The sequence below is a fragment of the Odocoileus virginianus genome, chromosome 29 (genome assembly GCF_023699985.2).
Source record: "Odocoileus virginianus isolate 20LAN1187 ecotype Illinois chromosome 29, Ovbor_1.2, whole genome shotgun sequence".
In the NCBI taxonomy this organism is placed as follows: domain Eukaryota; kingdom Metazoa; phylum Chordata; class Mammalia; order Artiodactyla; family Cervidae; genus Odocoileus; species Odocoileus virginianus.
The window spans coordinates 14,344,504-14,372,296 of record NC_069702.1 but is presented as its reverse complement, the minus strand read 5'-3'; the positions used below and the strand labels follow the sequence as shown (position 1 = coordinate 14,372,296).

Genomic DNA, 27,793 nt, shown 5'->3' with positions numbered 1-27,793 from the left:
TTCTTTCTCTCTTGGTATATATGTATTTTCTAATAGTTTTAGAAATAAATATAGCCTTGACTTGAGTTTTTTAAAAAAAGATGAAATACTGCTAAAGCAGTCACAGGACAGACCTATTGTGCCTAGACTGCACACTGTCTCTTTTGAAGTAATAGCCCCTAAACGCTAATTCGATTTTTGTGTGTATATCACTCTCTTGATGAAAGATAAGCACTCTCTTGCTTTCAGAACCTGAAAGCAGCAGGTTCTGCTGCTAAGCTCATATGTTTATATGTCATAAGAAAATAAGTTATCCACCAGAGCCTGAAGTTGTCAGGAAGCATTTAACAAGAGGCTTCCTGTGTGCTGTTTTGGATCTGTCAGGAACCCTCTGGTCCTTATTGATTCCTGAATATTCAGGAAATAAGAGGAGAGGCATGCCTTTCCCCTTTCCCGGGGCTGAGGAATCCAGGCATTTCTCATGACGGTGATAAGTACCATCTTCCTTTTTATGAGCCATACAGTAAAAGGTGATTGTTTGCAAGTCTCTCTTTGATAGGGATCGTCTTATGTTTTATAAGTCTGGAATTTTAATCTTTGTCTTTGCTGAGAATAACTACAGTATATATGCCCACGCCATGAAGATTAAAACACCTTTGCTCCATCAGAGCTTGGGTCCCCGTGTCTTTCTTTCTATTCTTTCTGTCTTTCTCTATTTGTCTATTTCTGGCTAATTCCTTGGAGCGCGGAGGCCCGCTGAGCTCACTTTCTTGCCCGGGCTTCTAAGCCCCTCTCGAGAAGGCGCACCGCGCCTTCACCCACTCGAGAGGGCGCCCCGTGCCCACGTGCGGCAGCGAGGCCTAAGAACAGGGCTCTGTTGCCTTTCCGCGTAAACCAGGGGATAGCAGCCTCTTTCTCTCTCTTACTCTCCGGGCCACCAGGTTCCGGTCCATTAAAGGACCAACATGAAGTGAAGTGAACTGAAAGTCGTTCAGTTGTGGCTGACTCTTTGCGACCCCATGGACTACACAGTCCCTGAAATTCTCCAGGGAGTGGGTAGCCTTTCCTTTCTCCAGGGGATCTTTCCAACTCAGGGATCGAACCCAGGTCCTCCCGCATTGTGGGTGGATTCTTTACCAGGTGAGCCACAAGGGGAGCCCAAGAATACTGAAGTGGGTAGCCTATCCCTTCTCCATCAGATCTTCCCAACCCAGGAACTGAACCAGGGTTTCCTGCACTGCAGGTGGATTCTTAGCCAACTGAGCTATCAGGGAAATCCCATATTTACAGACATATCAATGGCTACATTTACAACTACATCTGTGTTACTTCTAAAATTTAGATACTTAATTCCAAAAGAGCACATTTATTCGGTAGAAAACAAATTTGAGCAATATCTATTTACCTGCATAGTCATAATTCAACATTAAAGGGTGATAATTTGCTAACATACAGAAACAGCGAACAACTAACAGGGTGCCTGCAACCAGTAGGATGACCATGGCTATCATGACCTCACTGATTAATTCTCCACACCATTACTGTGCCCTACTTGTCACAGTAACTTCTTAGTTATTATAATAGCATGGGTTTTTAGAAGAACTATTAAAATTCATTTTTACAACAATTTCATTGTCTGGATGTTTTTAATTTGGAATCCCAGATTATATTCTCTTTATAATGGTTAGTTTCCACAAAATTACTTTATTAAAACGATTAATATTAACTTTTTTCATCTTGCAAAAATCCTGCCCTCGTTTTAATTCCTTGCTGCTAAAAGGGAAGCGAAATGCTTGAAGCACTTGGCTTCCTATTGAATAATTTCCCTGTAGCCACCTCTCAAATCATCAGCCTAGGAGAGGATTAATGATTGATAAGGTTGTTGTGCAAGAGACATTCTGCAACTCCTTCTGCTTATTTCAGCAACACTGGAAGTCTGTGTGTTACTTGCTCAGTTGTGTCTGACTCTTTTGTGACCCCCATGGACTGAAGACTGCCAGGCTCCTCTGTCCATGGAATTCTCCAGGCAAGAATACTGGAGTGGGTTGCCATTCCCTTTTCCAGGGGATCTTCCCGACCCAGAGATTGAAATCAGGTCTCTTGCACTGCAGGAAGATTCTTTACCATCTGAGACACCAGGAAAGCCTATCATTGTTAACAATAGCCATTACACTCAAGAAATCACACTCAAGTTAAGCACAGGAACCAATGAAAAAAACACATGTTTACATACCAGTAAGCCAGTAAGAAGGGGACCCCAGTATGCCCAGCTGCTGAAGCCACAGTGACAATATGGCCATGATTACTCTTCATCATCTCGGGAAGAAATGCCTTTGTAGTCTAGAAATGTTTTTATTAAGAGGAAAAAAATTATTTCTGATTTGTAAACCCAGTGGGAATATTTCAAAATGAAGGTGTATTTTGTTAACATTGTTCATAACATTTCATCAATGAAAAAAACCTAGATTAATCTTCATAAAAGAAAAAAAAAAATGTGGCAACATAATGCAGATAGGATGCCCAGATTAGAAAAGCTCAGTGAAACAATGAACACTGAAAGCTTTGAGAATCCATCTCAATTAAGTTGTTAATTTCGTATGTCTCCAGTTCCTCCACCTTCCATCATTGACATCTTCTCTCATCTCATATACTGAACAAGCATAATAACTAGAGTTATTAAAAATTTTACATTTAAGGTGAAATTGTTAGAAAAGAGTTTGGTTATGTCATCAAAATACTGAAGTGACAAAAACCTTGCAACAGTCACTGAATGATTTTATACAATAAATATTTATTGAGCACCTACTCTATGCTGGGGATTCAGAAAAAAATACATTTTCAGAGCGGCAGAAAGACACAAACTTTTAAGGCATAAAAATATAAAAAATGGATGTCAATAACTTGGAGCTAATAAAATGAAACAATACTGCATTTTCACCAACCCCAATATCCCTTCTTTTAAACTAAAGTTGATTTACAATACTGTATTAGTTTCAGGTGCAGAGCAAAGTGATTCAGTTTTATATACATATATATATTCATATTATTTTCCATTATGGGTTATTATGAGGTAATAAATATAATTCCCTGTGCTATACAGTAGATCCTTGTTGCTTATCTGTTTTATGCCTAGCAGTTTGTTAAACCCAGACTCCTAATTTGTCTCTTTCCCTTCCCTCTCCCCTTTGGTAACCATAAGTTTTTCTGTGTCTGTGCATCTGTTTCCGTTTTGTATATAGATTAATTTGTATCATTTTTCATTTTCCATATGTAAAGGGTATCATATATTTGTCTCTCTCCATCTGATCTACTTCACTCAATATATTCTTTAGGTCCACCCATGTTGTTGCAAATGGAAATATTTCATTCTTTCTATGGCTGAGTACATTTCCATTGTATATATATTTACTACACCTTCTAAGTCTCAATTATATGTTGATGGGCACTTCGGTTGTTTCCATGTCTTGGCTATTGTAATGCTTCTATGAACACTGGGGTGTATGTACCTTTGCAAATTAGAGTTTTCATTTTTTATGCACGTGTACCTGGGAGTGGGATGGCTGGGTCATATGTAGCTCTCTTTTTTGTTTCTTAAGGCAGTTACATACTATTTTCTACAGTGACTATACCGATTTATATTCTGAGATTACTCATCCCAAACTCACATCCAAGAAATCTTTAAGGGGCTCTCTTATGTACCGGCTATTTGACCAACATTTAGACTCTCTCTCTCATTCTCTCTCTCTCTCTCACCATTTAAGATCTTGAATGGTGAAGTTCCTAATAAAGTTTGCAATTTTGGAACCAGGAAATAATATAAGGCCTAAGTCTTGTGAGACTCTGAAAGTAAACAGGTAAACTGGGTTCACCTTTTATAGAATCACAGAAAATGACTCAGATAATCTCTAATCCCTCCCTCATCTCTGAACAGATCACACAGAAATGTAAAAATCTAGCTTAGAATTAAAACATATATAACACCTAAAGTTTATTCTTATTATTAATTCATATTACTCATATTTTTTGAGGGAAGGGAAGAATGATTTGATAGGATTTGGTCACAGGATGTAAAAGGTTTCTTTGTATAATGTTATTCTCAGTATCTATCTGGAGAAAATTGATCTGATTCAACCTTATGTCTGCTGAAAGCTTCACTTTAGGCCTGGTGCACTGGGAAGACCCAGAGGGATCGGGTGGAGAGGGAGGTGGGAGGGGGGACCGGGATGGGGAATACATGTAAATCCATGGCTAATTCATTTCAATGTATGACAAAAACCACTGCAATGTTGTAAAGTAATTAGCCTCCAACTAATAAAAATAAATGGAAAAAAAAAACAAAAAAAAGGAAGCTTCACTTTAAACTTAATCCTTGGGTTACACAAAAGGGAATGTTTTTGGTAAAAGAAATCATACTTACCCAGAAATGTGCAAGGATATTAACTTCAAAAGTCTTTTCAATCTGAGGGTCTTGTGTAGCGAACAAATCTGATGTGTAGACTACACCAGCATTATTTACTAAAATACTAACATCTCCAACTTCTGCCTTCACCTTCAAAAATAAAATTAAAATATTTGCAACATTTAGAGGTCTGGGAATAGGTCTGCATGCAATGACTGTTAACGAAATATAACTCTTTCTATTAGACGTGAAAAAAAAGTAGTTTTGTAACCTGTGTGTCAAGTGGGAAAAAAAAATTTTTTAAGTCCTTAATTTCAAAACAGCCCTGTCTGTAAATCTAATAGGTAGAAATTTTCTTTTGCAATTCAGTCTCTTGACTTTGCTCTCTATTGATTAGAACCCAAGAGGCATTTGTCTGACAAAAACCTAACCAGTGACAGATAAACAACAATTCACAGTGGGAGAATCTAATGAGAATGAGAATCTAATGCCACTGCTGATCTGATAGGAGGCGGAGTTCAGGTGGTTATGCAAGCAATGGGGAGTAGCTATAAATACAGATGAAGCTTCACTTGCTCAACCACTGGTCACCTCCTATGCAGCCTGGTTCCTAACAGGTCATGGACCAGTAGCAGCCCCCAGCAGTTGGGGGACTGAAGGAGAGGTGGCATGTAGCCCATTAAAGCCTTTCACTATGCTATGCATTTTACACGATTGCATTATTTATCCCATTTAATTCTCACCATTCTATGAAGTAGTAATTCTTACATGCTCATTTTAAAGGTCAGAGACATTGGAGAAGGAAATGGCAACCCACTCCAGTATTCTTGCCTGGAGAATCCCATGGACGGAGGAGCCTGGTGGGCTACAGTCCACGGGGTCGCAAAGAGTCGGATATGACTGAGCGACTTCACTTTCACTTTCAACCCTCAGCTGAGAAGACTTTCAGCTCTTGTGTTTGCTATTGATTGTTTTCTTGAGTTCTCAAAGACCTGTGACCATATTTTTTTTAAGTTGCCTGTTTTCTAATTGCATCACTTTACACACTGTTGTCTAATAATATGTGGTATTTAGAATGCCTTCTTAATTATTTTGAGCAGCCATTGCCTGTATTTTCTTAGCACCTCCTTGGTTTTCTTATGTGAACTCATCTGACAGGGAAATGCAGCTTTTTGTTTGCCCTCTCTGCATACTGGACCATCTGAGTCAGTGTTCTAACTAATCCCTGATGGTCTCTGAGTTACTGTTCTACCAGATTCAGTGGTTATGTGCTTCAAGAATTTTTAGGTAGAATTGGTCCTATTAGGAGACTCTTGGTGTCACCTTTGTTATCTTAAAAGCTGGTCCCTTTGCTGAGGCTCTTAATTTTCTGAAAACTTGATTCTATTTCAGCTAAAAATTGGCAAGGCTATTTAAAAAATTGATGGAAGCCATTTAAGAAATTGAAAAGTAATCGCAAACAACATTGGGTAGTTGTGACTTTCAGTTCTGTATCAGTTGAGTTTTTGTGCTCTTTTCCCTGTGTACGTGGTGGTTCTATTTTTCTCCAATAAAACTTTTTATTTAAAAAAAATTAAAAAATAAAGGTCAGAAACATGAAACACAGAAGGGTTGTTTCTTGCCCAAGGTCACATGGATAACTAAGGTTACATGGAGATGAAACTCTCCCAGATTCTCTGACCTCAGAGCCCAAGACATGCCACTTCAGACAGAAAGGAAGTCGGAGTGAAGGCTGGTCAGCACATCAGAAGGGCATGAATGTGTCACTGCTAAACGCTCAGCAGTCAGAAATTAATTTCATCAGGTTGTATGTAAATTACTGGGTGGTCAAGCTGAGTGGTCTGGCCCTTGACAAACACTATGTGTACCTGTCTCCTCATCTCTAGCACAACATAAAAACTGTTGTTCAGAATAATGCCCCTAAGTTCTTGAGAGAAAGAGGACATTTTGTGTGGTTGAACTGATGAAGCTGCCATTATGCCTCCAAAGTAACAGGACTCAAGATATAAATTCATGACTTCCCTCATGGCTTGGACAGTAAAGAATCTGCCTGCAAAAAAAAAAAGAATCTGCCTGCAACGCAGGAGACCCAGGTCTGATCCCCGGGTCAGAAAGATCCCTTGGAAAAGGAAATGGCAACCCACTCCAGTATTCTGTCCTGGGAAATCCCATGGACAGAGGAGCCTGGCAGGCTATAGTCCAGAGCGTCGTCGAGTCAGACGTGACCGAGCACGCGCACACATCAGGGACAAGATATAAATTACTGCTTTATATTGCCAATGACACTCCTGACCTTATCTTCATCCTTCAGCTCCTCATCATCACATAATATCCCACCCTAGGGCTTTCACATTTCTTAATAATGAAAGCAGGCTGAGAGTTTAATTGAATCGAGTATCTAGAGGTGAGGTCCAGGCATGTGTATTTTAAAGAATTTTCCCAGGTCCAAATGAGCCTTTCTACCATTACAGTAATTAGTTAACAAGTTAATTAGTTAACCAAGTTCCCCGGAAAACTCCAGAACACACTACAGTCTGGGAGCCTCAGTTTCAGGTTCAGGGTCTGCCACTGGCTAGCTGGACAACCTTGGAGGAACCACAAAACTTCTGTTTACTTTGCCTACATCATAGAGGGGTCATCTCCAAATCCTCCCCAGTTTTGGCACAATACGATTGGAACCAAATTTAAAAGAAGTTTACCTTCTTTGCAGAACTGTAAATATCTTCTCGGTTACTGCAGTCTACCACAAAGGCATGAGCCTTCGCGCCCAGTCTCTTGCATTCGGCGGCTGTTTCCTCAACTCCATGCTGCAAAAAGCAACGAAGGGCAAGGAGAGCAAGATAAATGACATGAGCAGATAATACACACAGCTGAAAACAGCTAAGGGTATTGAGATTCTCGGGTCTAGGACTGGACAAGAATTTAACTAATGCATTTTTGACAGGGATATAGGCACGCTTCACTCTCCGTACTACAACGAATTTCTCTTATTTGGAACTGAATTGAAGGCAAGCTTTTAAAAGAAGACCAAAGTCTTAAAATACTGAGCGTGTATTCATGAATTTCACATGCTTTTTTAAAATTAATTTTTACGGGAGCATAGTTGCTTTCCATGGTTCTGTCATACTCTGTGACTCTGTGTATGTGTGTATTCCATGTGCATGCTAAGTCACTTCAGTCGTGTCTGACTTGTGACCCCATGGATTGTAGCCTGCCTGGCTCTTCCGTCCATGGGGCTCCCCAGGCAAGAATACTGGAGTCCAAGGGACTCTCAAGAGTCTTCTCCAGGACCAGAGTTCGAAAGCATCAATTTTTTGGTGCTCAACCTTCTTTACAGTCCAACTTTCACATCTGTATATGACCACTGGAAAAACTATAGTTTTGACTATAAAGATCTTTGTTGGCAAAGTGATGTCTCTGCTTTTTAATATGCTGTATATTCACTCGTCTACTTTTCATAGAGCTTACAGATTGTAAAAAGTCTAAGAACCACTAAACCTGACTGGGGAAGGAGAATAGGTGGAAATAGAGATCCAATAGGTTGGATATTTGCAAGGAGATCCAACCAGCCCATCCTAAAGGAGATCAGTCCTGGGTGAAGCTGAAACTCCAGTACTTTGGCCACCTCATGCGAAGAGTTGACTCATTGGAAAAGACCCTGATGCTGGGAGGGGTTGGGGGCAGGAGGAGGAGGGGACGACAGAGGATGAGATGGCTGGATGACATCACTGACTCGATGGGCATGAGTTTGAGTTGACTCCGGGAGTTGGTGATGGACAGGGAGGCCTGGCGTGCTGCAATTCATGGGGTCGCAAAGAGTCAGACACGACTGAGAGACTGACCTGAACTGAACTGAACTGACTGAATATACAGAACTAGGACTGCCAAACTTTTATTTAGCCAATTAAGGATGTTAAAAACTAACACAGCAGCTATTTATATTTACTATCACTGTAATTTCATTAAATAAATAGATAGATATAGATAGAAGGGGATGACAGAGGACGGGATGGTTGGATGGCATCCTCGACTCAATGGATATGAGTTTGAGCAAGCCCCTGGAGATGGTGAAGGAGAGGGAGGCCGGGAGTGCTGCAGTCTATGGGGTTGCAAAGAGTTGGACATGACTGAGCAACTGAACAATAGATTTATATCTATATATATAATCCACCAAAGAGTAGGAAGAACATCATCTCAAAGTAGAAGATAAAATTATTTAAACTAAATGAATTTCACATAATACATGCTCCCTATATTATCCTTAATTTTCTGACCACTTCTGCTACTACCAGCCGGGTCTGACAAGCCGACATTATCTTTTACCTGAAGTGAAGTCAAAGTTGCTCAGTCATGTCCGACTCTTTGCGACCCCATGGACTATGTAGTCCATGGAATTCTCCAGGCCAAAATACTGGAATGAGTAGTGGTTCCCTTCTCCAGGGGATCTTCCCAACCCAGGGGCTCGAACCCAGGTCTCCTACATTGCGTGGGTTCTTTACCAGCTGAGCCACCAGGCAAGCCCATCTCTTACCTGGATTATCACAATAGTCTCCTAACTGCTTTCCCTGCAACCCAGCAGCCCGAGGAACCTCTTCATAGAAACTGGTTCCAAACCCTCCACTGGTTTCCCTAGTAAAAACTGAAGCACAAACAGCCTACAGGAACCTTCATGATTGGAGCTGCTGTTCCTTCAGTTTCTATGCCAGAGCCATCCCACAGAAATATAATGTAAGCCACATATATTTAACTGTTCTAGTAGCACATTAAAATTTTTTTAGTTTAGTACATTTTATATAACTTTGCAACCCCATGAACTGTAGGCTATCAGGCTCCTCCATCCATGGGAGTTTCCAGGCAAGGGTACCGGAGTGGGTTGCCATTTCCTTCTCCAGGAGGTCTTCCTGACCCAGGGATCAAACCCAGGTCCCCCATAATGCAGGCAGACACTTTTACCACCTGAGCCACCAGGAGAGCCCCTTTATATAACTTACTATGCCCAAAATATTATTGTTTTGAAATATTTATTATTAGGAAATATAATCATTTCAACATGCAATCCATACAAAAGTAATTAATAAGAAAGTCTTTGAAATGCCATGAGTATTTATATCTATAAGCAAGCATAAGTGTTAGTTGCTCAGTCATGTCTGACTCTGCGACCCCATAGATTGCACCCCACCAGGCTCCTCCGTCCACGGAATTCTTCAGGCAAGAATAATGGAGCAGGTTGCCATTTCCTTCTTCAGGGGATCTTCCCGACCCAGGGATTAAACCCTAGTCTCCTGTATTACAGGCAGATTCTTTAACATCTGAGCCACCAGGGAAGCCATTCATACCTCAAGCACATTCTAATTCTGCCAAGTCACATTTCAAACACTACACAGCCACAAGTAGCTGGTGGCTAATATCTACTACTGCACCCAAACAACAGTAACACAGAGCTTTCTTTCACTTCTCTCCCTTCTGTGCCAGGCTTTGTCTTTGTGGATCCCTCTCTGCAGAGATAAGCCAGGGACTCACTGTACCCTCAGCCTCTTCTGACTTTGACTCAACTGCCTCCATCTTGGTGAGGCCTTCTGTACAAGATCAACACTCCCACCTCTGCCATCCCCACAGTATAGGCAGAGTCCCTATCCACTTTCATGTTTTATTTTTCAATTATACTTAACAACATCCAACAATTACACATTTTAGTATATACTGTTTATTGTCCCTAGCTCATAACATTTTCCTCACTGCTGTATCCTCAGTTCTGCATTAGAAGTTTCTGGCAGATAGTAGGTGCTCAATAAGTATTTGTTGAGTAATGGAGAAGGAAATGGCAACCCACTCCAGTATTCTTGCCTGTAGAATCCCATGGACAGAGAAGCCTGGCAGGCTACAGTCCGCGTGGTCGAAAGAGTCGGACAAGAGTTAGCAACTAAACCACCACCAAATGTACTTCATTCCAGATCAGAAAAAAGTTTGTACAAACTAGCATTGGGCTCTGGGAGTCACGAATCTAGACGCATAACCAAACTCATACACCTTTGAACTTTCGCTTAAACTTCATTTTGTGAAGGAATAATAATAACTTAACACTTGGTGTGTTTACCACATGGCAGGTACCACTACATGCTTTGTGTGGTAGTACCACTACATGCTTTATTTCCCATTCCTCTGAGGAAAGTACGCTTATCGTATGGATTTTGCAGTAAAGGAAACTAAGGCTCCAGGAAGCTACGCACGATGCTGAGTAAGTTAGCCATGAAGTGTGGAGTTCATCTGACCACACCACTCTGCCTGCCACTTACTGCTGCGACCACGTCCAGAGGAGGCTGGGCCTAGTTTCTACCTTTCGCTGACATGTAATTATTTATGCTTATTTCCCTCAGAGATTGAGAGCACGGGACTCTATCTCTTGTTTGCCACTGTGTTCTTAACATTTGGGCAACAGACAGTGAAGGGTATCTGTTGATGGCATCTCAATCACCCATTCACTGGGTAGCTCTCGTACATGTGAACTAAGTTGCTTCAGTTGTGTTAGATTCTTTTCGACCCTAAATACTGTAGCCTGCCAGGCTCCTCTGTCCATGGAATTCTCTAGGCAAGAATACTGGGGTGGGTTGCCATGTCCTCCTCCAAGGGATATTCCCCACTCAGGGACTGAACCCATATCTCCTGTGGCTACTGCATTTCAGGTGGATTCTTTCCTTCTGAGTCACCAGGGAAGCCAGGTTAGCTCTCAGCCAACCTCAGCCCCCTGAATTCTTGTTTATACCATTGGATGTTGTGTAAGGGATGGTGTTTCTTGGCATCGTGTGGCTCCCCCAAGCCCCTCTGTCCATCCAACACTGGTCAAATAATAAAAGGTAAGAGTCTAAGTTCATCTCCCTTCCTCAGGGTACACCTATTCTGGGAATTACTTTGAAAGTTTTTTTTTTCCCCCATTGCTTTTAACTAAAAGGTGATTTAAAAATTTCTCTTGGAAATTACTATGACAAAGTAATGTCGCTTTCTGTTGGGTATCTTTTAAATGTACTTATCTCAGTAGCTGCAAGATTTTTCTCTTAATAGGTGCAAACCTCTTTTTTAACACACTAGCTAAAGCTTTGACTTTTCCTACAGGATAAGATTTAAGACTCCACCCTCCCGATGTAGAAGGCACAGGTTTGATCCCTGGTTGGGGAAGATCCCACATGCTGCTCAGCAGTCAAAAAATAGAAGCCAGAGGGATTAGTGAAATCAGGTTCAAAGAGCTGGACACGACTGAGCAACTGAACTGAACTGAAGATAAATTGACAATGTCAAATTAGTGATAAGCAATAACTGGAAACCTTACATCCTCTAGGTTCCTTATCATGTGAAAAAAGTGAAAGTTAAGTCACTCAGTCGTGTCCGACTCTTTGCGACCCCATGGACTGCAGCCTACCAGGCTCCTCTGTCCATGGGATTTTCCAAGCAAGAGGACTGGAGTGGGCTGCCTTCTCCAGGGGATCTTCCTGATCTAGGGATTGAACCCAGGTCTCCTGCATTGTAGGCGGACGCTTTAGCATCTGAGCCACTAGTGTGAACACCAACACATTAATTGATGCATGTTTTCCCCCCTTCTATAAAATGGCAATACTAGTAATTTTTTTCCTACTTACTTAACAGAGATGCTGTAAGGGGCTGTTGCCAGCAAAATGCAACACAGATGAAAGGTACTAGAAAGTAAAAAACAGTAAGCACTATTACCTTATTTATATCCCACAGGACCAGCTTGCACTTAAGTTTGGCAAATTCGTAGGCAGTCTGCCTGCCAATTCCGTGTCCAGCTCCGGTAATCAGGACGATCTCTCCGGTGACTGATTTTCTCTTCTTAGGAATAAAAAGCTTCAGGAGAGACTCTACGATGCAGACGGGCAAAAAGGGCAGAAGCAGGAAGACGGACAGAAGGAATTTGATCATTTTTTTTGCTGCTGCGAGCTTTGGGTATATTTCGTTTTACCAGTCACTCTAAATTGCTTCTGGGAGATTGTTCCGTCAAAGACTGGCGCTTGTAAAAGCGAGAACAAGGAAAGGCTCCTTTATCGCAGAGAAACAAACAACTCCGAAACCGTTCCTTCCGCTGGGCTGGGCTTGGCTAGGTCTTTGGCAATTGGCTCAGGCTGCAGTGCGGAACGACAGCTCGTCAGCTCAGAAATCTGGGAGGGACAAAAACCCAGCCGCGGGAGGTGGGGGGAGCTTTCTAGTTGAGGTGCGCTGCGAGGCTCATCTTTTCCTCACTTTTTCGTGGTCTCGCGGGCCGACCTTGGAGGGTTCGTTGCCACTTGTTTTGGTAAATGTGATCAATTCCTTTTAAAGTTACAAGGCTAACTGGCAGGGTGCTCAGTCCAGAGGCTTTCCTGAAACTTGATGGTTCCCCCACCCTGGTTAAGGGATGCGGATGTCGCTTCTTGTTTAAAAGGAACCTCGGGAGAAGGCCAATTGTTCTCGCTGGCTGAGAAAAGGATGCTCTATCAGATTTCAGTTTGAGCTCTGCATGGTTTCTGGAGGAGGGGGACGTTTTGTCCTTTCAAGGGCAGCAATAATCAAGCACCAGGAAAATTCTGATTATATCCAGGGAGACTGTTTCCACAAGGAAGAACAGGATTTGGATAAGTTTTTTTTTTCCCACTGCATTTATTAGAACTTGCAATAAACATATATTATGCTTTAGTTATTGTATCTTTATCCAGGTTAAAAACATCATTGCCCCCCAGATAAATAATAAAGTGGGAAGAAGATCACCTTGCCTAAAGATTACCTATGTAATCTTGTTCAGTAGCTGATGTGTATAAGTATTCAATATATAAGTGGTGATGTAAACAAAAATCTTACATATTGTTTATTAAAATAAAAGACCCAACTCTGGTCTCTGGTCTCGTGTGAAGGAAGAGCTTAATAAATGTCCCTTATATGTATTTTAAGAAATTCAGTTCTTTTTCTTTTCTTTTTTTTTCAGTTCTTTTTTTAAAAATTAATTTTTATTGGAGAACATTTGCTTTACGATGTGTTGGTTTCCACTGTACGGCAAAGGGAATCAGGTCTCGGTGTACATATGTCCGCTCTGTTTTGGATTTCCTTCCCATTTAGGTTAACACAGAGCACGGAGTAAGATTCCCTGAGCCATACGGTAGGTTCTCATTAGTTCTCTTCACTTCAGCTCTTTTTTTCTAAAAAAAATTAATTTTTATTTATTTGTTCTTGGCTGCACTGGGTCTTCGTTGCTGGGTGGGTTTTTCTCTAGTGGCAGGGCCTGAGCTTCTCGTCGGGGTGGCTTCTCTTGTTGGGGACGGGCTCTCGGGTGAGTGGGCTTCAGTAGCTGCGGCTCCTGGCTCTAAAGCTCAGCTGTAATAGTTGCGGCACGCTGGCTTAGTTGCTCTGAGACATGTGGGATCTTCCCCGATCAGGGATCAAACCCGTGTCTCCTGCATTGGCAGACGGGTTCTTTACCACTGAGCCACCAGAGAAGCCCCTCAATTCAGTCCTTAACCATAGATGAACTGGGGCTTTTTGTGAGACACTAGGGCGCTTGGAAAGACACTTCTGTCACGTGGGTCACTAATGGTCACCCTTTATGTTTAAGAGGCAGGGAGATCACAGATAATGGAAGTTCACAAATAATTCACATTCATTTCTCCCTCTTATTTAAACAGCCCCTACACTGTTATGGGGGATAAAGTGACAATTCCACAATGTAGAATTCCATTATAGATTTCCTGAAAATTCTGAAGTCTCTGTGGTTTTTTCTTGTAGCTGCCAAATCCAAGTCTATGATTATACAGTACCTTTCACAGGGGAGATTTATGTCTTACTTTCAGGAAGACAGAAAGGAGAGTATTCTCATACCAGCTATTTCTCAAGTAGTTCTAATGGATTCAAAACAAAAGGCCATGAAACAGTAATTACACAGGTCAGTGAAGAAAGTTCCCTGTTACTTTAAAGAATACTGAGGAGGACTGTGCAGAAATGATGACTAGGTTGTGATGAAGGAGGTACTTCCAATAGCTATCTTGTCATTCTGGTATGGAAGCCTTCACTCCTGGCTCTGAAGTCTGAATTTTAGAGCTGGAGGAATTTAGATGTTAGCTTATCCAACTGGATCTTTTTTCTTTAGTAAGTATTGAATCTATGAATTCAAAGTAATGAATATGTCTGGTTTGAAATGGTTCAACAGGAAAGATATCAAAAAGACAGTCCCTAATCCTACACTGTTTTGGGTTTTTTTTTTTTTTTTTTTTTGGTTTGTTTGTTTTTGCTTGTTTTGGCCACAACTATGAGGCTTGCAGGACTTGACCTGGAACAGTGAGAAGTACTGAGTCCTAACCATTGCACCAGGGAATTGCCACCCTGTTTTATTTCTCAGATCAAATGCTTCTAATCAATTTAGCTGTCTTTTACAGACTCTTTTAGTGTCTTTTTTCCTTTCTACTAAAATACTATTAAGGAATTACTATCAATCCTGTTTCTGGAGGAGGGCATGGCAACCCACTCCCATATTCTGCCTGGAGAATCCCCACGGACAGAAGAGCCTGGCAGTCTGCAGTCCATGGGGTTGCTAAGAGTCAGACACGGCTGAGCAATTAAGCACAGCACATCATTTCTATTTAATCCAATTCAGTAAATGTTATTATGCATCCTATATGCAAGGCCTGGTGAGGAATTTGAAGTAAAGAAAAAGTGATCTCCTTAGCAATCTACAGTCAGACCAGTAAGTTACCCTGGAGGAAAGAAGCAAATATTTGCATGTATGTGTGTGTTCAGTCATGTCTGACTCTTTGTGACCCCATGGACTGTAGCCAACCAGGCTCCATGAAATTTTCCAGGCAATAATACTTGAGGGGGGTGCCATTTACTACCCCAGGGGATCTTCCTGACCCAGGGATCTCTTGAGTCTCCTGCATTGGCAGGTGGATTCTTTTACCACTTGAGCCTCCTGGGAAGCCCCAAGGGAGAGGGAGATTGATTTCAGTGGTTAAGAAAGACTTATGAGAAAGTTGGATTTGAGTTGTGTCCTGAGAGTGGATATGACTCAAGCAGCTACTGGGGCAGGCTATTTCAATCCTGCTCCTAAATCTACTCAGGAAAAAAGAATTATGTTGATCCATGTAAGAAGAGCCCTCATTTTCAAATAGTCAGCTCTATTTTGTTTAAGATCATTAAACTTTCTAAAATCCATTCAGTGTTATCAAGGTTACTTGCTTCATCAGCAACTAAGCAGAATAAAGGAAATTCTGACCAACTGGGGAAGAGTTTTGCTATTCCAATCTTGTGTTTTATAAGTTGTGCACCACTATCTATTAGTGAGTCAAGGAGTTATTTTGTTGTCTAATCAATTTAAAGGGTCATGTTAGCATTAAAATATTATATATAGAACATTTGTAGCAAGTTGTTTAAAGTCTGACTCTTTTCCAACGCCATGGACTGTAACCTGCCAGGCTCCTCTGTCCATGGGATTTCCCAGGAAAGAATACTGGAGTGGGTTGCCATTTCCTCGTGCAAGGGATCTTCCTGACCCAGGGATCGAAGCTGTGTCTCCTGCATTGCAGGCAGATTTTTTTTTACTACTGTGCCACCAGGGAAGGGGCTATTTACAGCAAATACTATAGGACCTTCTTCTGGGTAAGTATTCCAGTGAAGCTTTTATTTCAGTTTTCTGTAGGCAGGTAGATGCTGTGGAGGAGGGTATGTGTGGTGGATGTACGGTCTACTTGTACTTGGTTATTTGAGAGGCAACAGAGCAAAGTGTTAAGAGAATAGACTCTGGAGCCAAATGGCCTGAAGTTCAATCCTGGCTCAACTAATTACTTACTGCTCTCTGTGACTTTGGGGAAGATATATAACTATTTGGTTTCGGTGTTCTCATCCGTAAAGGAAAAAGAATGGTATCTATCGTATTGTGATTATTATGAAGATGCAATGAGACAGTATTTATAAGACGCTCAGAATAGGGTTTGGTACATAGTAAGCTATGCGGATGTGACCGAGAGTCTCAGACTGTTGTAGTCAAATCTGAATTAAACCAAATACTTCAGAGTTTGACAGTGAACCATGCACTTCTGATTTGGACTTGAACCTATGTGCCCAGACTCACACCCAGCCTAAACTCAGATTGGGACTTGAACCCGCAGTCTTTTAATCAGAATCACTCACCTGGTGTCTGGACTTACTGAGGCTCAGGTTCTTCGTGTCTCAGTGCAGAAGGAATTCAATGAGAGGCAAAGTGGTAAGCAAGATGTAGCTTTATAGTAGAGGATGCTTGTGAAAGATGCAAGCAGGCAGGCAAGGGGCCTCTACCCCAGGATTAAAGTGAAGTCACTCAGTCGTGTCCGACTCTTTGCGAGCCTGTGGACTGTAGCCCACCAGGTTCCTCCGTCCATGGGATTTTCCTGGCAAGAATACTGGAGTGGGCTGCCATTTCCTTCTCCAGGAGATCTTCCCGACCCAGGGATTGAACCCATGTCTCCCGCGTTGTAGGCACACGCTTTACCGTCTAAGCTGCTAGGGAAGCTCTCAGAATTAAGTGGACTACAAAACCCCAGGATTAAGTGGGCGCAACTTGATAATCCACATAAGTTGGGGAGGAGGAAAAGATTGTTAGGCTTACATCACTAGCTCCTTCTTCTTACAGGGCAGGAGACTGTCTGACCCTATGAGGTCAAACTCGGACTGTCATAGCACTTATTCAAATTAGCAAAAGGGTGGTAACTTACACTAAAGTATGTTGAATCATCTCAGACTTCCGTATAATGAGGGTCTCCTACTTTGGAATGTCACCTTTCCCTCAAATTTCTGTCCTTGATCCTCAGGATTGTTACCTTGCTGAACTCGACCAGCAGAACTCAGGCTTTTTTTTTTTTTTAATTTATTTATTTTTTATTGAAGGATAATTGCTTTACAATCAGGCTTCATTTTTTTCTTTCGCTTAATGACATGTGACATATCTCATGCTTTGATTTATGGCATTATAGTTAAGCAAGCCTGCTTTGTTCCATGATAATCTGATAGCTTTCTTGAGCAAACATTAATTTACAGGGGTCTTCCAAATTTCCCTCAGTTTCCCTCTCTATCTATAATCCCATACTGAGATTTCTACAGCTACCTGTACAACTATCCTATTCTATCCCAATCAACAGGAACCACTTGATCATTTACCAATAGCTTTAGGTTGCAAGTGTAGCCTGTGATGTATCTTTGACTTTTTAGTTCCCCCTTGAGAAGGGTAGTGTGTATAAACATTGAGTAAATGAGAAGGAAAGAAAAACTTACAATTTACAAAGGAAGGTTCAGAGAAGTCAAGTAACTTGCCAAGATAATGCTGACAAGTTCAGGGGGGCTGGAATTTATGTCCACAAATTTTGTTTATTAACAGCTTTATAAATATATAATTCACATACCACAGCTCTTTGTGGTTTTGATTTGCAGTTTCCTAATAATGATGACTGAGCACCCTACCATGTGCTTGTTGACCATCTGTATATGTTCTTAAAGTTCTTTCATCGTTTCTATTTACATGTATATTATGTATCTTAAAATATTTATTTGGCTGCACTGGATCTTAGTTGTGGCACATGGGATCTTGTTCCCTGACCAGGGATTGGAAGAAACCAGGCCACCTGCTTTGAGAATGCAGTTTCAGTCACAGGACCATCAGAGAAGTCCCCATTTGCCCATTTTTAAATTGAGTTACTTGTCTTTTAGTTGTTGAGCTGTCAGAGTTTTTATATAGCCTGAACACTGGAATTTCATCCAATATATGATTTGCAAATACTTTCTCTCATTCTTTGGGTTGTTTTTTCATTTGCTTGATAGTGTCCTTTGATGCACAAAAGTTTATTAAATTTTGATAAAGTGTATTTCTGTTTGTTTGTTCTTTTGATGTCATGTCTAAGAGATCATACACATTCAGTCTATAGCATTTCACTCCTACCCCCTCCCAATTCATGTTCCTCTCACATGAAAAACAACTTCATTGCATACCAACAGCCGAAAGTCTTAACTTATTTTAGTACGAAATCTAAAATCCAAAGTCTCATTTATATATCATCGAAATAAGAAAGGAGTGAGACAAGTATGATTCTTCCTCTGGCACATTGTTCTCCAGCTGTGGGCCTGTGAAATCAACATGCTATGTGCTGCCAAAATACATATATCCTATGGATATATACATAGGATAGACAGTCCCATTCCAAAAGGGAAAAACAGGAACGAAGAACAAACAGATCCCAGGTAAATCAAACACAACTAAGCCTTAGAGACTAAAGAATAATCCTCTTCAGCTGTACTCCCTGTCTTCCATGCCTACTGGGGCTGCAGTCCTAAGTCTGCCTCTTTTCCTGGTTGAGGTCAAGTGCAGGTGACGCTGCCAGTGTGAAGTCAGTGGAGTGCCCACCCTCACTCCCCTGGACCCTAAAGAGGGCTCTCTGCGGTGGCCCTGCCCTTTGAAATCTAGGTGGAGGCAGCCATGCCCCTGGGCCCTTGCACTCTGCTGATGAAAAAAGTGCTGCACTGATGTTGCCAGAGTTTGCTACCTTTGGAGTGGCAGCTACCCCTGCCAGCTGGAACCCACACCCAGAGTGGCCAAAGAGCATGGTGCCAAAGTGCAAGGCGTGAACCTAAGATGAGAGGCCACACTGGGCCCGGCATGCCAAGGTTCTGTAGGTGCAGGAGGCCCCCCTGGTGAAATTGCTCCGCTTCCAGAGCCTTTGTACTCTGCCCTTCTGAGAGTTCAGGTGGCCCTAAAGATCTCTGAACTGCCTTCAGGCTCATTCTTCTGGCTCTCTTCAAGAATAACTTCTGTTGAGATGGTTGATCAATACCAGTCGCCTTAAGAAAAATTCACTTTGGGCCACACCCTTAGACTTCTGTCTCAATCTTGCTTCCTCATTTTTCACAACATAAATAGGCTGAGAGTTTTCCAAGTCTTCATGTTCTACTTTTTTTTTAATTAAAAAATTTTATTTATTTATTTATGTGGCAGCTCTGGGTCTTTGCTGCTCCACACGAGCTTTCTCTGTTTGCCCGGGCGACTCACTGCAGTGCCTTCTCTTAGTACCGGGCACTTATGTGGGACCTGTTTTTTCTTCACTCCTATTTTTCCCTTTTGGAATGAGACTGCCTATCTGATGCCTATCCCATCATGGTATTTTGGCAGCACATAGCATGTTGGTTTCACAGGCTCACAACTGGAGAACAGTTTGCCTCAGGAGGAATCTTACCTGAGTGAGCAGACTTAGTAGTTGTGGCACGTGAGTTTAGTTGCTCTGTGGCATGTGGGATCTATCTTCCCGGACCAACTATTGAAATCTTGTCCTCCACACTGGCAAGATTGATTCCTAACCACCGGACCACCATGGAAATCCTCTACTTCATTTTTGATGAACAATAACATCAATAAGTCATTTCTCTCCTTTTGCATTTTTCTTGTCAATAAAAATAATCAATAAGCAAACTGTCATTGGAATAGAAAAGAATTTTATTTGCACCAAACTGAGGTCCACAGCCCCCATGACAAATTCTCAGATAACTCTGAGGAGCTACTCCGGAGAAGCATGGTTTACAGGACAGTTTTATATCTTGTCAGAACAAAGAACATCAAACATATCAGGAATATGTCCTTCAGGTTTTCAAAAAAACAGATCAGCACGTCCATAGTGAGTCAGTATGGCTTTAGTACCTGGGAAGGGAGTCTTACATAGGAGTACCAGTATTGGCATTCCAGGGAGACATTTCATTTTTATTTTTAAGGCAGACATTCTTTACTTATGAGCAGTGTGCCCTTTTCTTTAATAATTAAAGCAGACATACAATGTATGCTTGAACAGACTATTTTAATTAGCATAAAATTGGAGTTGAATTAAGTTTTATAGGGTAGAGTTGCTTTACAATGGTGTGTTAGTTTCTACTGTAACAGAAAAGTGAGTCAGTTACATGTATATATACATACAGGACATGGGCAGGGCAGAGGAGCCTGGCAGGCTACAGTCCATGAGTTGCAAAGAGTTAGATACTACTAAGAGCGCATGCCTGCACCATCCCCTCTTTTTTAGCTTTCCTTTCCATTTAGGTCACCACCTAAAAGCTTTGAGTAGAGCTCCCTGTGTTAACTAGTTTCTCATTAGTTTCTGAATTCAGACACAAATACAAGTGTATTTCATACTTTTCATACTTTTTTTTTTTAAACTTAAAGACAAGTCGTAGAGCCATTTTTTAGAATTAGAGTTTAAGAGGTTAGACAGTTTATCTCCTGGCCAAAAGTCAAAACTTCATTAAAATTTTAGATTTGCTCACTAATGTGAAATAAGTTGTGTTCAGGGTATCATTCTCCCGAATTTGTGTGAAAGCAGTGTAATATTCAAAGAATATGATGAGTTATTCACTGTCATTACTTTTCTTTGGGCTTCCCAGGTGGCGCTAGTGGTAAAGAACCCGCCAGCCAATGCAGGAGATATAAGGGTTTGATCCCTGGGTTAGGAAGATCTCCTGGAGAAGGGTACTACAACACACTCCAGAATTCTTCCCTGGAGAGTTCCATAGACAGAGGAGACTGGCAGGCCACAGTCCATAGGGTCGCAAAGGATCGGACATGACTGAAGCAACTTATCATGCATGCACTTTACTTTAGAAAAACAGGGGCTGCTTTTTAAACTGCTTTCAATGTGGGCACTTTACCAAAATAGCAAATGTTTGACCTAGTCAAATATGGTGTGTTTTCACATTTCCTATTGAATTGTGTTGATAGTACTATAAATTATTTTGTAAGTCTTAAAACATCATCATATTATGTTATTTTGGATGACTCACTTGGTATAAGCATAAAAATTCCTTGTCTAATTTGGTAAGAAAAAAAAATTCAACTTATATATATAAGTCAGAATGACTTCCCCAGAATGACTTCACTTCAATATGTGAAAATTTGTTTCATCATAGTAAAGCAGGTAGGAATGTTGCAGGAAGAGGGACCCCTTCCAGGGCCCGAAACTGGGCTTTTCTCTAACACTTGGAAATGAATTGTCCGAGGAGACACATGTGCTGACAAAGCAAGAGATTTTATTGGGAAAGGGCACCCGGGTGGAGAGCAGTAGGTAAGGGAACCCAGGAGAACTGCTCTGCGCGTGGCTCGCAGTCTTGTGTTTTATGGTGATGCGATTAGTTTCTGGGTAGTCTTTGGTCAATCATTCTAATTCAGAGTCTTTCTTGGTGGCGCACGCATCGCTCAGCCAAGATGGATGCTAGCGAGAGGGATTCTGGGAAGTGGACAGACACGTGGTGTCTCCTTTTGACCTTTCCTGAACTCTTCTGGTTGGTGGTGGCTTATTAGTTCCGTATTCCTTATCAGGATCTCCTGTCATAAAACAACTCATGCAAATGGTTACTATGGTGCCTGGCCAGGGTGGGTGGTTTCAATCAGTGTGCTTCCCCTAACAGGAAGATCCAGGTCACTCCTTAACAGTTTGCTTACTAACGCTGCTGCTGCTACTAAGTCGCTTCAGTTGTGTCCGACTCTGTGTGACCCCATAGAGGGCAGCCCACCGGGCTCCCCCATCCCTGGGATTCTCCAGGCAAGAACACTGGAATGTGTTGCCATTTCCTTCTCCATTGTTTAGTAGTAGCTTCAGCTAAATATCCAGTTTCACTGCTTGCAAGTTCTACTTTCAGCAAAACACTAGAACCTGAACACAATTTGGCTAAGTTTTTTGCCATTTTATAGCAGTTTCCAATAATATATTGTTCATTTCCACCTGAGACTGAAACCAAATGGATCCTTGTGGGACTCCTGGGCATGGAAGGACTTTTTTGTCCCCCATTTCTTGTAGGCAAGACTCCAGCATCTATGACTTTCCCTGAGTTCCAAAGAGCAGATTTCAACAGTTGCTAATCAAGGGAGGAGCCAAGAAACCACCTTAGGCAAGATAAAAGAACTAAATTCGGTTCAGTTGCTCAGTCTGTCCGACTCTTTGCGACCCCACAAACTGTAGCACACCAGGCCTCCCTGTCCATCACCAGCTCCCAGAATTTACTCAAACTCATATCCTTTGAGTCGGTGATGCCATCCAACCATCTCATCCTCTGTTGTCCCCTTCTCCTCCTGCCTTCAATCTTTCCCAGCATCAGGGTCTTTTCTAATGAGTCATCTCTTCACATCAGGTGGCCAAAGGATTGGAGTTTCAGCTTCAACATCAGTCCTTCCAGTGAATACCCAGGACTGATCTCCTTTAGGATGGACTGGTTGGATCTCCTCACAGCCCAAGGGACTATCAAGAGTCTTCTCCAACACCACAGCTCAAAAGCGTCAATTCTTGGGTGCTCAGATTTCTTTATAGTCCAACTCTCACATCCATATATGACCACTGGAAAAACCATAGCTTTGACTAGGCGGACATTTGTTGGCAAAGTAATGTCACTGCTTTTTAATATGTTATCTAGCTTGGTCATAACTTTTCTTCCAAGGAGTAAGCATCTTTTAATTTCATGGCTGCTGTCACCATCTGCAGTGATTTTGGAGCCCAAAAAATAAAGTCTGTCCCTGTTTCCAGTATTTCCCCATCTATCTGGCATGAAGTGATGGGATCAGATGCCATAAGCTTGGTTTTCTGAATGTTAAGTTTTAAGCCAATTTTTTCCACTTTCCTCTTCTACTTTCATCAAGAGGCTCTTTAGTTCTTCTTCATTTTCTGCCATATGGGTGGTGTCATCTGCATATCTGAGGTTATTGATATTTCTCCCAGCAATCTTGATTCAAGTTTGTGCCTTATCCAGCCCAGCATTTCTCATGATGTACTCTGCATATACGTTAAATAAGCATATTTAATATATACAGCCTTGACGTCAAAAGAGACAAGAGAAGCTCATTAAGATTAGGAGACCAACTACGTGAGATGCTGCACACCCTAATCATGTGAACAACCCCACCATTGAACTATTGCTGTAAAACTTCTCATCAAATCCTCCAGGCTGGGACACAGCTTTTGAGAGCTGGATCCCGCTGTGGCCCCCTTTGCCTGGCAAAGCAACAAGAAGCTATCTTTTTCTGTTTCACCCAAATCTCTGTCTCTGAGATTAGATTCAGCACTGCTGTACAGAGAAGCTGAGCTTTTGGCATCAAGACCACAACAGAATGGCCTTCAACATCCATCTGGATGTCAGAACACAGCCTCTGTGCACCAGTACTGAACTGAATCTCAGATTTTGGGTCATGGTGAAGAAGGAATTCATAGGGCCTGGACTCCATCTCAGGCCTGTCCGTGCTGGTCGTGGGTGGCCACCTCTCCAGTGGACTCTGAACTCTGTGCTTAGCGCCTGTGGGAATGACAATGGAAGGATAAGACCCCCTCTGGGCAGGGGAATCTTGAAGCCTAAGAGAAAATGGACACTAATCACCCCTGCCTCCGGACAGTATCTATCGGAATGTAACCACAGGCTTATTATTAACTGGTTGGAATGTAACCGCAGGCTTATTGATCACACAGAACAAGTGAACAAGGGGGTTATTGTAATTGTATTTACCCTTCCTTTGTAAGCCTCAAGGGATTTGGGTTGGTGGGTTTGGACACGTACACAGGGGGTATAAAAGATTTTCACAAATGCTGGTCGGGGTCCTTGGCTAAGAGGAGACTCTGCCTTGGGCCCGCTGGTGTAGTAAACTGCACTCCACTATCAGCATTGTCCTTCTGAGTGAGTCTGTTTCTCGGAAAGCGTGGCTATCACATTGGGATTGTCGACTAAAAAGATGCACAACTTGAGAGTTGCAAGTTAAGTCTTATTTGGGTAAAATGAGGTCTGCTGCCTGGGAGACAGTGCCTCAGAGAGCTCTGAGGAACTGTTCCAAAGAGGCAGTGGGGGAGGGTGGTTTTGGTTAAGGGGGAGTTCAGTGCGATCAGGCACTCATTTTCCAAAGGTTTTCTGCTAGTCAGGAGAAGCTGATGTCGCTAAGAAGGGATTTAGTGCTGGGATCATGAAAGCAGTTCCTGAAAATATCTGCCTATCTAAAGACCTGTTCTACCAGCTTCACTGGAGCACAGAGTGCCTCGTGTTCTACCTGAAAGCCCTTCAGGAAGTTTCAAAGGTCAGCAGCTTCAGCAGCACAGGCAGATGGCAAGTGCCCTTGTTGCTGTTCAATCGCTGGCAAATGCTATTGGCAAGTGCCAGTTTGTAGCCGACAAGGTCAACTGGGGGATTAGGATTGACATATATACAGTCCCATGTATAAAGAAAGCTGAACACTGAAGAACTGATGCTTTTAAACTGTGGTGTGGGAGAAGATTCTCGAGAGCCCCTTGGACTGCAAGGAGATCCAACCAGTCCATCCTAAAGGAAATCAGACCTGAATGTTCATTGGAAGGACTGATGTTGAAGCTAAAACTCCAATACTTTGGCCACCTGATGCAAAAAACTGACTCATTTGAAAAGAACCTGATGCTGGGAAAGATTAAAGGTGGGAGGAGAAGGGGATGACAGAGGATGAGATGTTTGGATGGCATCACTGACTCAATGGACTTGAGTTTGGGTAAACTCGGGTAGTTGGTTAAGGACAGCGAGACCTGGTGTGCTGCAGTTCATGGGGTTGCAAAGAGTCAGACATGACTGAACGACTGAACTGAACTGAACTGATGTGTAAATTAGATAGCTAGTGTGAACCTGCTATTTAGCACAGGGAGCTCATCTTGGTGCTCTATGATCACTTAGACGGGTGGGATGGGAATGGTGGGAAGGAGGTCCAAGTGGGGGATATATGTATACATACAGCTAATTTACATTGATAAACAGCAGAAACTAACACAACATTGTAAAGCAATTATTCTCTAAAAAAAAAAAAAGTAGTTTTATTGCTTTGCCGGGCAAAGGAGGACACAGCAGTCTGATGCCCTCAAAACTGTGTGTCCCCCTACTTGGGAGGATATGGTAAGAAGTTTTATAGCAATGGTTCAAGGAGGGGTTTGTTGATAAGGATCTGAGTGTGTGCAGGGCCTACATTCCTTTAATCTGGCCTCAGGTGGTTTCCTGATGAGCTTCTGTGGTTCTTGAGGTTATCAAACTGGGACTTGCTCTGTGGAATGAAGACTGCTTCATCAGGTGATTAGAATCTTCCATTCTTGGGGTTTTAAGTTTTGTAGAGGAGATCAAAGATATTAAGTGTATCCCTTGAGACACCCTTATGGCAGAAGAACTGAAGAGCCTCTTGATGAAAATGAAAAAGGAGAGTGAAAAAGTTGGCTTAAAACTCGGCATTCAGAAAGCTAAGATCATGGCATCTGGTCCCATCACTTCATGACAAATAGATGGGGAAACAATGGAAAAAGTGAGAGATTTTATTTTTTTTTGGGGGGGGGGCTCAAAAATCACTGCAGATGGTGATTGCAGCCATGAAATTAAAAGACGCTTGCTCCTGGAAGAAAAGCTATGACAGACCTAGAGAGCATATTAAAAAGCAGAGATATACCTTGCCAACAAAGGTCCAATTAGTCAAAGCTATGGTTTTTCCAGTAGTCATGTATGGGTGTGAGAGTTGGACTATAAAGAAAACTGAGCACCGAAGAATTGATGCTTTTGAACTGTGGTGATGGAGAAGACTCTTGCACCTCCCTTGGACTGCAAGGAGATCAAACCAGTCAATCCTAAAGAAAATCAGTCCTGAATATTCATTGGAAGGACTGATGCGGAAGCTGAAACTCCAATACTTTGGCCACCTGATGCGAAGAACGGACTCACTGGAGAAGACCCTGATGTTGAGAAAGATTGAAGGCAGGAGGAGAAGGGCACAAACAGAGGATGAGATGGTTGAATGACATCACTGACTTGATTGACATGAGTTTGAGCAAGCTCTGGGAGTTGGTGATGGACAGGGAAGCCTGGTGTGCTGCAGTATATGGAGTTGCAAAGAGTTGGACACTTCAGTTCATTTAGCGACTGAACTGAACTTGAGGCAGAGCTCAGCCCTTGCTCCAAGGCTGCATTATTCTTTCTTGACCTCTCCTCCGTTATCTTGGCATCCCCTTCTTCCCTGATTAGCAAGTGTTTAAACCTGCTCTTTGGAACTCAGGCAAAGTGATGGAGGCTGAAGCCTGTTTCCTACAAACAAGAAATGGAATATGTAGAAAGGCTACCATTCCCAGGAGTCACACAAGGTGATGCTGCATTTCAATATTTCTACCATCATTCCGGTCAGGATTACTGAGGTATTCTTAGGAAGACAGGTTTTTTTTCCTATAGCTCCCCTCTTTTCTTTCTGGGTCCTCATCAGAATTATCTTCAATGATTCATGCATAGCAATGTGAATTATTTCTTTTTTGTTTTCTCTGTTTTTTGGCTGTGCTGGGTCTTCCCTCTTCACATGGGGCTCTTTGTTGTGGCAAGTAGGCTTCTCTAGTTGTGGTGTTCGGGCTCCAGAGTGCTCAGGCTTCTCTAGTAGTGGAGCATGGGCTCAGTTGCCTGGGGCATGTAGGATCTTAGTTCCCCACCCAGGGAACCCACAGCCCCTGCATTGGAAGGCAAATTCTTAACCATTGGACCACCAAGGAAGCCCCCATATAGCTTTTTCTAGCACATACCTCAAAACTCTTTCCATGTCTACTCTGTTCTAAAGCTCCTTTCCACATTTTGGGGTATTTGTCAACAGCCCAAATACAAACCCTCTTATAAGGGCACAAGTCCCACTCAGGAGGACTCTGCCCTCATGATCTAATTACATCTCTAAGGCCCCATCTCCAAATACCATGACATATGAATATGCATGGGTGCGAGCTCACTCAGTCAAGTCCAATTCTTTGCAACCCCATGGACTACAGCCCACCAGGCTCCTCTGTCCATGGGATTCTCCAGGCAAGAAAACTGGAGTGGGTTGCCATTTTTGCCTCCAGATATGAATATGGGGATATTCAGTCTATTGCAGAGTGACTCACAAATGTACTGCTCTGATCTTGATCTTTCTCCTGAACTTTATACCTTTTACCCACCTTCCTGTTATACACTGATACCTTGAGTTCTCTCACAATCACAAGCTGAGTACACCTAACCAAACTCTTTATCTTCTTTTTAAAGACTGTGAGGAAAATACCATTCCAGCAACTTATTTTTCTTTCACATTAAAAAAAATTATCTATTTTATTTGGCTGTGCCAGGTCTTAGTCATAGCATGCAGGAGCTTCAGTTCTGCCATATGAGATCTAGTTCCCTTGTTATAGCCATGCTTTCTGGGAAACAAACTTACTCAGAAGGACAATGCAGATAGTGGAGTACAGTTTATTACACCTGCGGGTCCACGGCAGAATCTCCTCTTAGCCAAGGACCCCAAGCAGCATTTGTGAAAATCTTTTATACCCCATGTGTACGTGTCCAAACCTACCACCCCAATTCCTTTGAGATTTACATAAACAAAGGTAGGGTAAATACAACTACAATAACCCCATCATTGAC

The 27,793-nt window shown here is 42.1% G+C and overlaps 1 protein-coding gene across 2 annotated transcripts in view; it reads right to left on the bottom strand.

The window, feature by feature from the left end:
• HSD17B11 (hydroxysteroid 17-beta dehydrogenase 11) overlaps nucleotides 1-12,466 on the bottom strand; it is a 36,731-nt gene extending 24,265 nt beyond the window's left edge. Inside the window, exons 1-4 of one of the 2 annotated variants that reach the window (XM_070458159.1) lie at nucleotides 12,095-12,466; nucleotides 7,078-7,185; nucleotides 4,397-4,528; nucleotides 2,213-2,319 (exon numbers count right to left, since the gene is read on the bottom strand). In XM_070458159.1, the coding sequence (XP_070314260.1) occupies nucleotides 2,213-2,319; nucleotides 4,397-4,528; nucleotides 7,078-7,185; nucleotides 12,095-12,307 (560 nt within the window). In that variant the 5' untranslated portion in view covers nucleotides 12,308-12,466. The remainder of the gene's footprint in view (nucleotides 1-2,212; nucleotides 2,320-4,396; nucleotides 4,529-7,077; nucleotides 7,186-12,094) is intronic. The other variant, XM_020911594.2, reaches the window with a different exon arrangement.
• Between the last annotated feature and the right edge of the window lie 15,327 nt (nucleotides 12,467-27,793).